Below are 16,254 nucleotides of genomic sequence, written 5' to 3'. Positions count from 1 at the left end.
GACAATGGATTCCTCAGTATGCATTTCTAGCCAAGCCACTGATACAGTTAACGACACAGGAGGCAGCCGTATCGACTGTCCTCCCTTGGACATCTGAACATACACTTAGTTTCAATGAGTTAAAGAAAGCTTTATGCCAAGCTCCTGTTCTAGCTACACCGAACTACAGTAAGCCTTTTACACTTTTCGTCACAGAACGCGAAGGTACAGCATTATCTGTTCTCACACAAGATCAAGCAGGACAGTACAAGCCCTGTGCTTATTTTTCGAGCACACTAGATCCTGTAGCCCAGGCTCTGCCTGCGTGCCTCAAGTCAGTTGCAGCCACAGCACTAGCTATCAGACAAAGTGATTCCATAGTATTAGGACACTCCTTGACAGTACAAGTTCCACACTCCGTGGAAGTTCTTTTAAACCGAACACAGACTCAGCACTTGACAATTGCACGTTTAACAGGTTATGAACTGACACTGTTCCAGCCACACATAGAAATCAGACGCTGCAACGTTCTAAATCCTGCTACACTGTTACCGTCAGTTAATTCGAATCCTGCCACACACGACTGTGTGGAAGTAGTCAATATTATGACTAAGCCAAGACAAGATCTGACAGATATTCCATTATCAGATCCCGACCTGACACTTTATGTGGATGGTTCATGTATGAGAACAATTACAGGAGAACTAGTAGCCGCGTATGCAGTGACTACTGACACTGAAGTTATAGAAACCCACCGTATTGACACCCTGTCTGCTCAAGCAGCAGAGCTAGTTGCTCTGACACAAGCCTGCATACACGCCAAGAACCTGAAAGTTAATGTTTACACAGATTCACGTTACGCATTTGGAGTTGTACACGACTTCGGAGTGCTCTGGCAGGAGAGAGGTTTCATGACTTCTCATGGAACCAAGATTCAGCATGGTCTCCTTATTCAAGCTCTGTTAGATGCCATACATTTACCGACATCTATTGCTATCATGAAGTGCAAAGCACATACGAAAGTTACAGGCATTATTTCTCAAGGTAATGATCTAGCAGATCGCACAGCCAAGCTTACAGCACAGACTCCAGACGTTTCAGTTAATCCGACACAGACACATACTCCAGATCCGACTACCTGTATGACAGTTAAGGACCCTACTCAAGATGTCATAGATATCCAGTTACATGCTACTCCCGATGAAATTAAGAAATGGTCCGAACAAGGAGGGGTCCAGACAGATCAGGGATGGGTAACGAAGGGAAGAGCCACATGGTTTCTCCCCGACTCTATGGTTCAAGTCATTATCAATACCGCACATAGTCCAGCACATTTAGGAGAAAAAGCTATGTTAGACAGTATCCAGAACATTTGGTTCAACAAGCATTTACGAGCTGCAGCCAAGCAGAAAGTCCGTACCTGTATGATATGTTGCCAGTTTAATCCAGGTAAAAGTGTCCCGGTGGAACAAGGTGGATTCCAGCCCCCTCACCACCCTTTTGAAGTCCTCCAGATGGATTATATTCAGATGGAGCGATGTCGAGGTTTCAAGTATGTCCTTGTAGTTGTATGCGCTTTGTCCAGGTGGACAGAGGCATATCCAGTTCCAGATTACACAGCCGCGACCACTGCCAAGCAGTTGGTTCGTGAGTTCTTCCCCCGTTATGGACTCCCTAGAGTCGTATATTCTGATAACGGCCAGCCATTCTCATCTGAGCTCATGAAACACATTTCCCTGTTGTTAGGGTACCAGTGGAAGTTCCATTGTGTACGCCATCCTGAAGCAGCTGGTCTAGTAGAGAGACATAATCAGACCCTGAAAATCCGTATTGCCAAGATTTGTAAAGAGAAAGGTGTAGACTGGCTAGTAGCTCTGCCAGTCGCTCTGTTTTACATGCGCATGGTCGCACATTCCAGATCAGGTCTGTCCCCGTATGAGGTCGTATTCGGCCGCCCCCCTAACATGTGGGGTACACCTAGACCTCGAAGTATTACAGATGTTTCAAGTAATATGCTGACAGATTACCTAGCTTCCTTGATGTCTGCCCTCAACTCTTGTCGTTCACAGGTTGCTGCCGCATTTCCAGACAAAACCGAGGTGGCACCGCATGAAATCGTTCCCGGATGCATGGTTCTTGTCCGGAATTTTGATCGTTCAAGTCCGCTGGAGCCCCGCTGTAAGGAGCCCAAACAGGTCCTCCTGGCCACCCGTACTGCCGTCAAGCTGGAAGGCAGGAAGGGCTGGGTCCATTTGTCTCATGTGAAGAAATTTTACGGACTAAAGCCTGTTTCTAAGAACATTTCCGAGGATTTTAAGGACTGCCAAAGTACTATTCTTAAGGACTGTCCCGCAAAAGACAATGATATTGAACCCCCCCTGTTAGAGAAAACTCCGCAACAGGAGTATAAGAAGAAATTAAGGTCTAGTAAAATAAGTCAGCCAGTTTGATTGTCTAAGTCCTCCCCTAGGTGAAACGGTTAGACCGGTTTCTGACATGTATAAAATAGACCCCCATAGTGAGAGAGTTAGTCAAAACTCAATCCGATGTATCGTTTTTCTAAGCTTCATATTGTTTTTCAGCCTTATGTTTACCTGCACATGTTATGCATTTTATTTGTATTTTCCAGTTTCTCATGTAAATAAGTCTGCTAATACTACAGTAGAACACACGTTTAGTGATCTACCTCCTCATGAACTATCTTATCGTCTTGCTATGCGTAATAATTCCTTTATCCGCATGTTACATTATTCACACCAGACCAGCAATGCCACTAATTGTTGGGTGTGTGGTCGACTCCCCCCTTTCCAGACACCGAAGGGAGTTCTGCCACTCTTTCCTTATCCATTTTCACATAACGGTTCATGTGGAGCATGGTCCACGTTAACGTCATCCTCAACAGATATGTCTTTTCTTAACAGTACATGTTTTCCAGACAAGCAAGGTCTTCCCCACAGAATAGGGTTAGATCTAGAAAATGAAGTTTATAACTTAGGTAATTATTCTTCGAATTTTATGGTCCTGAATGTTCAGTCTGATACTACTCCAGACTTACCTGCTATGTCAGTACTACCAGTTAAAGGCGAATTATGTGTCCGAAATAATGGTTCCGTACATGTAGGACATAGTGATTGTACTACTATTGTCAAGTATAGTGACAGTAGGAAATCTATTTTCAAAGCTTCACGTCATTCTTATTTTGTTTGTGGTCAGACCGCATATGTTCGTCTGCCCCTCGATTGGGAGGGAACCTGTTACATTGCCTTCCTACTGCCACCAGTTTTTCTAGCCCCACCTGATTATCATAGGAATTCCCACTTAATACATACTAGACACAAGAGAGACCTCCCGATTGTCGATTATACTGAAACTGCTCTAGAACAATACATAGATATCAATAAAGGTGTCTTTCCTTATTTAGGTACTGTTGTGAATAGTAAACTGATACGTAGATTAACCAGAACCCTTGAAGCAGTAGTGATTGAGACTACTTCTGCTCTAAGTAACTTAACCGAAGAGCAATCCTTTATGAGAATTGTCGTGCTCCAGAATCGTCTCGTCCTTGACGTCATACTGGCCGATAGGGGCGGGGCATGTAGAGTCATCGGATCTAGTTGCTGCATTTTCATTCCTAATAACGCACCGTCTGTTTATTCAGCTATTACCAGACTCCATAATATTGCCCATATGTTACACCAAGATCCAGGCACCTGGACATGGTCCGGTTGGTTCTGGAATATAATTTCCGCCTGGGGATGGAAAGTATTGTCCTTTCTAGGTATTGCAGTAGCGATCATATTCAGTTGCTGCCTCTGTATACAATGTGGCCCTGCGATTTGTGGCATTTGTGCTACCTCTTGTATTCCTAGTCCCAAGTCCCGTTCTAAATCCCGTTCCAAGAAAATTCGAGACGAACAAATGATACTGTATGAAATGATAGATGGTATCATGAATATTGATGTTTCCTGATGGAAACGTAGTGACAAGGAGGGAATGTGGAAAAGTAAATTTTGCCATGTTCTGTGTCCCTACGTGTTCCCCATCTTATGTTATATGTGCATGATTAATATGCATATGTATTCCCCATGTTCGATTAAAGACGCAATTACAGTTGTGTCCATCTCTAGTATGCCAGTTTCCAGTTCTCGTGAATACCACGAATGTTGGGCCTATGTAAAGCTACGTTGCCACGTTTCCCAGTGTGCACGTTATTCCATTGTAAAGTCCCCGTTTCTAGGCCTCAAAAGGGCCCGGACACCAGATTCAGCTCCTGTCTCCTGAGCCCTCGCTGAGGAGCGATACAGCCCCCACCTGTATCCTCGACCCTTCACTTACTTCCTGCCTCACAGTGCCCGGCTCGGCCTGGCTCTGCCTACGAGTCTGCCAAGAGTATGTTATGATTCTAGTTATCAGTCCAGCCCTCCTTCTCTGCATTCCTAAGCTACTGAATCGCATCAATAGTTTCCGTCATCGTCTAGCCTTTACGTCTCCATGTAAGAGAAATACTGTATTAATGGTCATTTAATATTCCTCAACACGCACTACATGTAGAATAATGCATGCTCCAGTCTTAGAGTCTGTTAGCCTCTCCCCTCCTGACTTTTAGTTTATATCAACATGTCCTCTAAACATTAGATACTAGATAGGGTTTAGGTACATGTCGCCCTGACTCTCCAGACTTCAGTCTCTACTCCTAGCACAGAGTTCATAGCCCCCAGCTTCTCCTAGTGACACGTCATTGTCAGTTTGCGCGCACCATTAGGTTAGAGGTCCCGGCTCCTTAGGTAGCCCCCTCCATGTTTCCGCCCCATTTATGACATATTCTGTTACGTTTACATCACATGTCTATGTATACGCCTCTTGTTACACCTACTTTCACCCTTATCTTTCGCGACTGCTATTGACCACACCCACTGCTCCGCCTACTGTATTCATTGTAATGCAACTGTTTTAGTATATATGCTTGTGTATTGTTATTAAATGTTAGCGCGCTCATTCCAGATCCTGCCCGACAGCTGTCGGGGCCCCCCTGTCAGGCCCTGTCATCCTATTCCCATGCAGGTTGTCCTGTTCCTGTCCTTTATGCTGTATTAAACCTGCAAACTCCTACTACCTCGAATCTTGACTCTTATTTATTGAGCTATCTGTTATTACTATGTCCAGTAAAACCTAGATCCGGTATTATTTATTTATATACCACAGAACGAGACCCATAACCCTCTAATCAGATCGCTATCTAGCCTCCTTGATGATAACAACCTCACCCAACACTGTACTGAGGAGACTCATTACAAAGGAGCCACACTGGATGCCAGCATTGCCCAAAAGAATTCTATCACGGTCAACCACATACTACCAGTTGACTGGTCAGATCACCACATGATCTTATTTCACATCAGTCACCCCATCATCTCGCTTAAACCTCCGCAAGACCCCCTAAATGGTCGAGAAACCTCTCCCAAGTACCCCAAGATATCCTGGAAAGTCAACTAAGTTCACTTCTTCCAAATAACACACTGCACCTCTCGACCAACGATCTCGTCGACCACTATAACTCGGGGTTAGTCTCCATACTCGACAATCTAGATCCTCTAAAGCTCAAAAGAAGCCGAGCCACTCCATCTAGAACCTGGTTCACTGCGGACCTCAACGCAGAAAGAAGAAACTTGAGAGCCAAAGAAAGAAAGTGGAGAAACAACCCAACCGCCATTCTCCGCCTCCAACTAAAATCAGCCCGCAGGAAGTACAACAACCATATCAAAAACAAGAAATCCAGCTTCTTCCGCGAGGCATTGGTCAAATCCAAAAACAGACCTAAAGAACTCTACAACATAATCAGACAACAAACAACAAAGCCCCTGCCCTCAACCCTGCAGGCATCGAAAGAACTCTGTGATAACTTCGCCAACTTCTTCAATGATAAGGTCTTAAAAATCAAACTATCTCTAGACATCAACAACCCACACCTCCAGAAGAGAAACTCGGCCACCCCATTGGCACTCCCATCCGACTCCTTTTCCTCCCCTTGGCTAAGCTTTCGCCCCGTCCAGGAAGCTGAGATAATCTCGCTGATCTCGACCTCCAAACCATCAGCACACATTTCAGACCCCATTCCCCCCTCTTTAATCAAAAAAATGAAGCTTACCTTAGCGCCCATCTGGGGAAGAATCATAAACAGCTCCTTACAAATCGGAGTGGTCCCCGATTGTCTAAAAATGGGGCAAGTCACTCCTCTGCTGAAAAAACCCGGTCTCAACTCAACTGACTTGAACAATTTCAGACCGATATCCAACCTCCCTTTGCTCTCGAAAACACTTGAACGCTGTGTACTCCTGCAACTGACGCAACATCTGGACAACATAAATCTCCTGGACCCCCTCCAATCCGGCTTCAGACAAGGCCGCAGCACAGAAACCGCGATGCTGAACATCATAGACGACATTCATGGATCTCTTGACGCTGACAAGTGCTGCCTCCTCATACTCCTTAATCTCTCCGCAGCGTTCGACACGGTGGACCACAAGCTCCTCATCATGACTCTTCAAGAAAGAGCCGGCCTTGGCGAGGTAGTTCTCAAGTGGTTTTCCTCCTTTTTACATAAGCGTTCGCAATTAATAAAAATTAAGAACTTCACCTCCGATACCCAGCAAGTCAACAAGGGTGTCCCTCAAGGATCAGTGCTCTCTCCTCAGCTCTTTAATATCTACATGGAACCGCTCGCCAAGTTACTCAGGAACGCCAACATCCACTTCCACCTCTACGCGGACGACACACAGATTTACCTGGAAACCTCCTCTTAAAGACATCCACAGACTCAACGATGTCCGAAATGAAGTTCAAGACTGGCTGACAAAGAATCACCTGAAACTCAACCCCGACAAGACAGAAACACTCCTCATCTCAAACAAAGAAGATAACCCTCAAATCACAGAGTGGCTAAAGTCGATCGATGCTCTCAAAGGTAACCTCATGCTAGCCGACTCCGTTAAATCCCTGGGCTTCACCCTAGACCCCAAACTAACCCTGACAAACCACATTAAGAATTCGGCGAAAAGCTAATTTTTCAACCTCAGACTTCTGAACAAAATTAAACCTTACATTCCTAACAAGGACCTCAAACTAGCCACGCAATCTCTAGTTCTATCAAGACTGGATTATGGGAACTCAATCCTAACAGGCATCCCCAAATCGCACCTGGCCCCACTAAAAACAACACTTCACGCGGCAGCGAGAATGATCAGACTGCAAAAAATCTGACCACATCTCCCCGGCATTCAAAGAACTCGAATGGCTCCCTGCGGAAATGCGGAGTACCTTCAGAACGGCCTGCCTAACCCACAAGGCCCTCCACACCGGCAAACCGGAATACCTGGCAAACAAGCTCAAAAAAGCAGGCCAAGCCAGAAATTTGAGAAGCTCTAACTCCCTGCTGCTCATCCTACCTGAAACCAGAAGGAAGAGAACTGCGGACTGCTCTTTCTCAGGAAATGCCCCCAAAATATGGAACGCCATCCCCCCGCACATCAGAACTATACCGTCCTATGCAGAATTCAAGAGCCAACTCAAATCCTTGTGCCTTATCCGCTCCCTTGGTTGTGGGTAACTTGGATCAGCAAACGTCCCAGAATCCATGTGGTAACGTTGAATCCTGTACCAAGAAGTCCTGCTGTCCGAACTTTTCCTCATTCCAAATTGTCATTCGCTGATTGCTTTTATTGGATTTGTGTCATGTTGTTCTCTTTTTCATTCCCTCTACTGTAAAGCGCTCTGCTACCTTCGGGTCTTGTTAGCGCTATAGAAAACTTCTAAATAAAATAAAAATAAATACACCAGGCACATGTTAGATAAAAGAAGCCGGCATGTAGTATAGTGAATGACTGTCTACAGGATGACGTTATGGGATACCTTAGAAACTGGGGGTAAATGCTAGTCTAGAGATTGCTGTATAATGAATCATTTTATTAGTATTTTGTATCCTTGACTGCATGGCTCCCCGGATATGTAACTTGATATCGGAAATGTCATTTGATTGAAATGTATATGCACTGTGAGCAAACTATTTTTGTTCTTTATCTTTTAATTTAATCTTGCTTGATTTGTTTTTGTTGCTGTCAATTTTTGCAAAATCAATATAGAAATAAAATTTAAAAAACAACAACAAAAACATACTTATCACATATACGATTTGGGAGATCCCTAAACAGAAACCTTTGACACAGGAACATGAACTTTTGCAGCATGGCTGTTTACCTACATGCGTTGGCCCACTTCTACTGAATGACTGCTGATAACTAACTTAAGAAAAACTCAATTGTCTGAGGATGAAAGGACTAGGATTACCAAGAGCAATTGAAAAACGGAGGCAGAGATCTGGGGGTTTTCTACTGCAATCCACACATAACAACGTTGTATAATAGTGCCCAGAAGAAGCCCTTGTAGGACGAAGCACGTTTGCTGTGTCCACATGATTGTGAAGAAAGTAAAATAAAGAATTTCCTGCTCACATTAAACCAAAAAGTGGATTGAATATCATTGAAACTCAGATATTTGTTAGGATTATATTGACTCTCATCGTTCGGTTATACAGTAAGATGGATACTTGGTCTGTTTTATCCCCGTTATTAATGAGTGCTGGAGCCCATGGTAGGGTTCAAGGTAATCTGCTCTGCTGGCTGGAAACTTAGATTGTCTCCCATTGAGACTTCATCTACCAATTTCGGATTTAGTTGTGAACACTGATTATTAGTGCCAGGTGCCAAAGGTGAATTGCTGCTGGGCTGTGCAAGTTAGACTCCAAGGATAGAGAGGGACATGAGCTAGTCCAAATCGGGACCAGAGCACCATTAACTGATGACAAATCCAAAGGCACGCTGGTAACCGAAAATAGTTCCTAATCGACCCTTTTGTAGAGCGGGCCACCCAACCCTCTGTATCAATATAGGGTGCATGCTTACCCTCACCTTTCCTTTGAAGGAATACCTTCAATTCTGGTGCTGTTGTTTCCATACTAGGTTGCGAGAGTTTCCACCTCCCCAGTTAAAATTAAACTAGTACTTAATGTAATGACTGGGCTACACCCCGATCTAAAAAGGGAGAGAGATCCTTTTTTTAAAGACCACTGGACTGTAGTTAAACCTCTGCCTCCGCCTCTACTGCTGCCTCTACTTCTCCCTGTTAGTACTGAGGGTGGATGGGTCAGAAGATGATAAAAACCCTATATCGGACTGACCATACTGGTGGGAGGTAGATGGGGGCTGTTAGATCTGGGGGTCTCTATTTGGCAATGGTTATCACCTTTGTCCAAATAGGGACCCTTACTTCTAAGTGAGGATAAGGGGATTACACTCCTTAATAACCCCTGCTCACCCCCTTGGTAGCTTGGCACGAGCAGACAGGCTTATCTCAGAGGCAGTGTGTTAAGCATTTGTGAATATACACAGTAATACAGTGATAACACTACAGATGGACACAACACAGATTTTTATAAATGTAGGTATTCTTTATATAGACTTAACACAAGACCACAAACGACAAAAATCCACAATACTACACTTAAGATTACTTAAAAGATGATTAAAGTCTCTTAATTCAAGTTGTTGGTAAATGCGACAAAGTTCTCAGCAAAGTACCTGGATGCGTAACGCAAAGTGAACAAAAGGCTGGCAAAAAGGGAGATGCGTCGGTTCCGTGACATGGGGGAACGGTGGCGTCCTTCCTCAATGCTTGCGCAGAGTAGGGGACTCGTCGTGAGCCTTACCGGTGCGGAGGTGATGCGTAGATTCTCGGCTTGCGAACACGTTGCGGTGCGCAAGATGTCGCCTCGATGCGATGATCCAGTTGTGATGCGAGAAGATGGCGCCCTTGATGCAGCTATGTGATGACGCCTTGGCAGCCTTGCGACGACTCTGTACTTTGGAGCCGCGACAGGCCCTGCGACACGCTTCTCCGGTGATGCGATGGCGTCTCTCACGATGGCATCGTGCTTCTCCGGTGATGCGACAGCAGACAGCTTCGATGAACACACGCTTCCAGGGAGATGCGATGAAGGCTCGCTTCTCTGGCGTTGCGATGATTTCAGCTGCGGCGGCGACACGCTTCTTCTCGATGCGTCGTGCTTCCAGCTCCCAGCGGCACGCAAGTGTCTGTAGTCTGAATTCCCAGCAAGGAAATTCAGGAGGGAGCTGGAGGTGAAGTCTTTTGTCCCTGAGACTTCAGCAGGAGGCAAGCACAGTTCAAGCTCTTGGAGAATATTCTGTAGATGAAAGTCCTTACAAAGTTCCTTCTCCTTTCCCTTGGCAATGAAGCAACCACTGCAGGCCACCCAGCAAACAGCACACTGTCAGAGGGGCAGTCCAAACTCCTGCAGCTTCCTTGGTTCTTCTCCTTGGCAGAAAGGTTTCTTGTTCCAGAAGTGGTCTAATTTCTTGGGATCAGGGACCCAATATTTATTCCCCAAAATCCTTTGTTCCCTGAAGGTAGAAAGGCCTCTGCCTAGTTCAAACCAGTTCCTGAGCACTCTGTTTACAAGACTCTCTTCTTCCTTTCACTGTGCAGGGCAGAGACATCAGCCGCCCCACAGGAGGTGGAGCCAGCACAGGGGAGGGAAGATACAGCTCTGGAGCACTCTGTTGACATGATTCCTCCTCTCCTTTCACAGTGCAGGGCAGAGACATCAGACAAGCCACAGGGGGTGGAGCCAGCATTGTAGAGGGAATGCCCAGCCCTATTCAGGTCCCAGGTGCAACACCCCCTCCCATCTAGATGCAGATCTCTCTATTCACCGCCGGGCTGCCCCAGCCTGTCTATTGGAATTCCCCAGCCCTGTCACACACAAACCCAGACAAGGAATACACAACCCAGCAGAGGCAGGCTCAAATGGTTAGGCAAGCACATACCTGCTTTCTAAAAGTGGTATTTGCAAACACAGAATATTAAAATAAACTTTACTAAAAGATGTACTTTATTATTCTGAGTTCAGGCTGACTAAATTCGAATTTCTACCATGTTCCCTGAGTCAGTTAGGATTATAAGAATGTAATAATCTTAACTGCTCATTCTGTCCTATGAGAACAGGTAGCCTTCAATAGTGAAAAACGAAAATGGCTGTAATTCACTATTAGAACATGCTACACTCATCAGAGCATGTCCTACCTTATGCTTACAATGCACCCTGCCCTTGGGCCTACCCTAGGGGTGTCTAACATAAAGCAAAGGGAAGGTTTAGAGACTGGCAAGTGGGTGCACTTGGCCAAGTCGACATGGCAGTGCTAGACTGCACATAGGCCTTGCAATGGCAGGCCTGAGACACAGTTTACAAGCTGCTGCTGTGGGTGGCACAACCAGTGCTGCAAGCCCACCAGCAGCATTTGATTTACAAGCCCTGGGCACCCATGGTGCACTGTACTAGGGGCTGACAGATAAATCAAATAACCCAATTAATGGAATCCAATCAGTATATCAATTTAACATGGGGAGCACTTGCACTGTGGCACTGATTAGCAGTGGCACAGTGCCCAAAGCATAAATCCAGTAAAACCTATCAAAACAGAGGAGGCAATCCGTCAGAAATGGAAGGGAGACTCACGCCAATGATGTCAGGTCTAACAGGGGCAGTAGTGAGTGGGGGCCCCCAGGCGTACCGCAGGCTGCACCTGAACAAGTTTCAAGCCGCCTCCGCAGTCCACCTGGCATCACTCTCTGTGGCCGCCGAATAGCGGCTGCTGCTTTCACAGGATCCAATGTTGACAGAATTTGACTATTTCTTCTGTACCAGGGGAAAGAAGAGTGGGTGGCTTAGGTAGACTGGACCGTACTGGACTAGACCTATAGACTAAGGCTTATAGCTGCTGCTTAAGCTTGGGCTTGAGCTAAAACAGACTGAGGCTGAGAAGTTGGCAGTAACCCCTTTATCCTCTTAACCCACGCATCTTTCTCAGCACCCCCTGCTCCAGGCGAGTCCAGGCGGCTGTACTGGCCGGCACTCCTTGCTTCCTTGTCCTGAAGCCCCTGTATCCCTTTGCCCTGAGACTCCTGTCTCAGGCCGGAAAGAGGGAAAGAGGGCAGAGAGGCTGATGCTAAAAGAAGCTTCCCCTCTGGGCTAAAGAGCTAGAGGCTGGCGAAGGGCCCTGGGGACAAACCTCACCGTGAAAGAAAGAGCAGACCCGCGGGCCCGCAAGCTGCCGGGAGCTGCTGAGAGCTTGAAGCCACACGACACAGATGCAGTGAGCGTAGAGCGTAAAAGGTGTAGAAACATCCTTCAGTAATTCACATGAACCGTCTGTAGATACAACCAAATGTCCGTCGTCTGTTGTTGATCTTGTAGCTGATGTCATTTGCCCATATTTCTATTATTTCCGGGTCGCTCATGGCCTATATACAAAGAGGCTCTTGAGTTACCTTCACTCGTGGTGTAAGCCTTCCACTGGAATTTAACAAAAATCGGGTATGACTTCCTTTATTGATGGCTGTGACTGTATCCTCTCAAGTGAATTTACCAACAGACAAAGGAACATAGACAATAAATATGGGCACAAATTCGTAAACATCGTAATAGTTCACATTTAAGCCTCTTATTTTTATTCTGTCTGCTTTCAGAATCTTTGATCTCTTTTTAGAAAGTGCGAAGCTCTTAGACATGTACAGAAATGCTTGCTTTCTAGGCTGACATTTTTTTAAAATTGTTTTCAAGTATGAAGACTGCCATACTATCATGGACGCTCAATGTATAAGTTGGCATGTTTGTATTTGTTTTAGATGCAGGGGAACATAATCAATATATGGATCACCATGTCGTTTAGTCTTGTTGATCCTTTAGTGTATTTTTTATTCATGTAAAGATAAGATTGGGGATCAGATACTATAAAACCACAGGCATCTTACCATAGGTCGTTAGTGCAACTTCACGCTAGGACTTTCAAGTTGGAGGTCTACTCAGTTTTCAGTCTTTTTCATTTTCCAGACAACGCTGTGATAGAGAATAGCTTAGTTGCTGTATTTCTAGGAAAAACATGTATTCTGTGTGATCCATGTTAAGAAACTCGAAACACTGGCTTGCTATTAACTGCTTCTGCTAAAATGTAGCATACGGCCACATGCATCAAAGTGCCCATTTGCGATTTCTTAATTGCGAAAATTAAGGAATCGCAATTAAGAAATCGCAAATTGGTATGCATTAAAAAATCGCATTTTTTAGCGATTTCTTAATTTTCCTTATTTGCGATTCACAAATTGCGAATCGCAATTAAGGAAAACCCTTCCCATTGATTCCTATGGGCCAAGAGGCCCATAGGAATCAATTGGAAGGCATTTACAATTTGCGATTTTTAATTTGCGAATCGCAAATTGGAAATGCAATTTCAAGGGTGCAGGGGGGTCCAAAGAACCCCTCCCTGCACCCCTGAAATTAAACTTAAGTGCAATTTACACACACAAATGTCCCAAGGACATGTGTGTGTGTGTAAAATGCATCTTTCAAAAATGCATTTTTGTGCATGTTAGAAGGTTTTCGGTATATTAGCATGAGGTTCAACCTCGTGCTAATTTACCACTTCCAAATTGACAATTCGCAAATTTAATACGATCATGCATTGCATTTAAGAAATCTGAAATTGCGATTTCTTAAATGCAATCGCAATTTTAGAAATCGCAACATGGTTGCGATTCCTAAAATTGCGAAATGCATGATGCATTCCAAATTAGTCAATTGCATTCGCAAAGGGCCGAAAATTGCGATTTACACCGTTTGCGAATGCAATTGACTTTGATGCATGTGGGCAGTATTGCCTAAATATAGCTTCACAGTGTTAGCATGTTAAGAACTTTTTAACCATGTTAGAAATGTTCTTGCTGTTTTCGCTGACTATCACGTGCATCACTGCATTTCTGTTTGCATCCTGTGTGGTTACAGTTTACTTTGTATGCACTAGACTAGGACTTTAAAATAAATATTTTTAAAGTACCTCTCTAATGTCTTCGTGCTGTTTTGAGTGTGTTTTCAACAATGAAAGAGGGTTAGGTGTTCCACTGTCCGTGAATCCTGTGGGATTGATTGTTACCATCAAAAGTTTCCTGTGCAGCATTGCTCAACAGATTGTCTATGGGGTAGTCCATTAGATTTTTAATTTGTTTTGGTGCATTGGTGCGCCAGGGGCTTAGAAATCTTACTGTCCTATTTGAAAGGGAGAGGTATTCTGTCAGTCTACATTGTGGTTGTACTAAGGTTAATAAAATCATTACAAATGTAATATTAAAAAAGTCTTGGCTCTGTTGGGGTGAGGGGAGGAGGGGTATCAGTAACTAAATAAAGACATTACCTGAATATCTGGCAAGGGCATACAGTAAACCGAATTGCACTTTTAGCTACACTCCTGCAGTCAACTAAAGTAAATTAGCTGTCCCTAAATAATAATATTTATTAATTGTTTAAATAAAGCTTGTAACCACAGTTTTTACGGTTTATTAATTTTATAAATAAGAATTTGTTACTATTATCCTACTTAATAATGATCTTTTATTCACCTTCCAAGTATGAAGTGTTGCCAGGGTTCGAACCTGTGGCCTGCTACTCATACAAAGTTTTTAGCTGTGAGTGCGCAACACTTATGGTTATGTGGCCAACTTTTATGATTCAATGTAACTTTCTTTTCTGTGTCACTTTTCAAGGCCACCACCATCTGCTAGAACAGCAGGAAATCATGCTTCAACATCCAGATAAACTTCAGGACTCAACCACAGCTGTTCACATCTGGAAATACACACCATATGGTGCTCTCTAGTAAAGGGTACATTTAAAAAATAATCAATTGTCTTCAGAAGCTATAGCTCCCTCTCTTCTGTGGGAGATCTGTCCTGCCAAATCTTTAATACATAGCATCCATTCCTTCTCAAATGGTTAATTGTATTTTCTCGTCCTATAAACAGTTGAACCTTCACAGTTGGCTCAGGGCTTCTTTTTAGCATGCCAGAAAATGGGAGGAGAGGATCAACTGGGGACTAACTTCATATTGGGTGTTGTAAATAAAGTGGGACGCATGAATATGTTTTACTCGCTATCACTCAATGATTCTTCTTCCTGAGTAAGGAAAATGTATAGGATGATAATCTCTATTCCCTGCAGAATCCTAAGTGACTCATAGTTAACATTCTTCACCATGGGATTCGCCCCTCTGATTTATCCCAGAACACAAAGTTTCAAGAAAATGTTTTTTTTTTAGTTTTCAAATCAGGCATTAGACAATAAACCTGCCAAGGTAGGTAGCATTCTCATCTTGTTTATAAATAGCCACTCTGCTATCACACAGTACATTTGGTTGACTTGACTTGTGCACTAAACAAAGAAAGCAGGACTTTTGCTCCTATATAACAACACTATGACACTGCTTCTTCAAAGGATCTTATACAAGCTCCCTTAATACCTCTCAAAAGCAAATAAAGACTTCCAGCAGATGTTTTCCAGTGCAGATCTGGGACAAAAGCATCCGTTTCCAGGTAGGTAAACCTCTTTCTGCTAAAAACAAACAAACAAAAACATTGTAAAGTGTTGTAGTGCCAAGTCCACTTTGATGCATGTTGTATAACATATTGAAATAATCCTATCAGTTTGTATAAGTGAGTATCCGGTTAGTGCTAATAATGCAAAATTAAACAGAACTATGTTGGCTTTCATTATGTTTATTGCTTTCATGGAAATATGCAAAGCTCCATTGCAGAGTCCCCCGTTAACTATGAATATTGCAAAGGTGGGCTAATTCCTTACAAGGTAAAAGTGACAATTTTTCAGAACCTTGGGACATTTTCTAAATGTAATCCCATTATTTTCTACTTGGGAAATTATTTTCTAATAATGTGCACTGAATTAATTATTTTACTTAATTTTTGTTTGTTATCAGATTGAGTTGGCGCAGCTCCAAAATATTCCCTCTCAGCTTGCGAAGGAGATGGAGAAGATTTCCTACAAAATTATGTATGGTTCATATTTTGTCTACTAAAGTACTAAATATTGTTTTTGTGATCATACCTAAATAAAATGTTGGTTGAATACTCCATCAAGTAAAAGCAAACACAATCAAGTAAAAGCAAATGGATGTAATCCATTTCCCTTGAAACTCATATTATGAATTGATTTCTATCAGAACGTTGCATACGTTTGGATGCAATGTGTCAAAATTCTGTGGGTTCACTGTAATACATTAGCTGTGCAACTCATCACAATTCAAAGAAAAAAAATTGTAAATAGGAATTGTTTTTTCTTTGAGTTCTTCTTCAATAGCTATTGGG

The 16,254-nt window shown here is 43.6% G+C and overlaps 1 protein-coding gene across 2 annotated transcripts in view; it reads left to right on the top strand.

Moving 5' to 3' along the window:
- The window catches only part of CCDC146 (coiled-coil domain containing 146), a 950,534-nt gene that overhangs the window by 509,480 nt on the left and 424,800 nt on the right, over positions 1-16,254 (top strand). For both annotated transcript variants that reach the window (XM_078679302.1, XM_078679310.1), the window contains exon 7: positions 15,867-15,940. In XM_078679302.1, coding sequence (XP_078535428.1) covers positions 15,867-15,940 — 74 coding nt within the window. The remainder of the gene's footprint in view (positions 1-15,866; positions 15,941-16,254) is intronic.

Source organism: Lissotriton helveticus, chromosome 1_1, assembly GCF_964261635.1.
Source record: "Lissotriton helveticus chromosome 1_1, aLisHel1.1, whole genome shotgun sequence".
Taxonomy (NCBI): domain Eukaryota; kingdom Metazoa; phylum Chordata; class Amphibia; order Caudata; family Salamandridae; genus Lissotriton; species Lissotriton helveticus.
The sequence above is the reverse complement of the archived record's forward strand: the minus strand, read 5'-3'. Positions and strand labels throughout refer to the sequence as shown.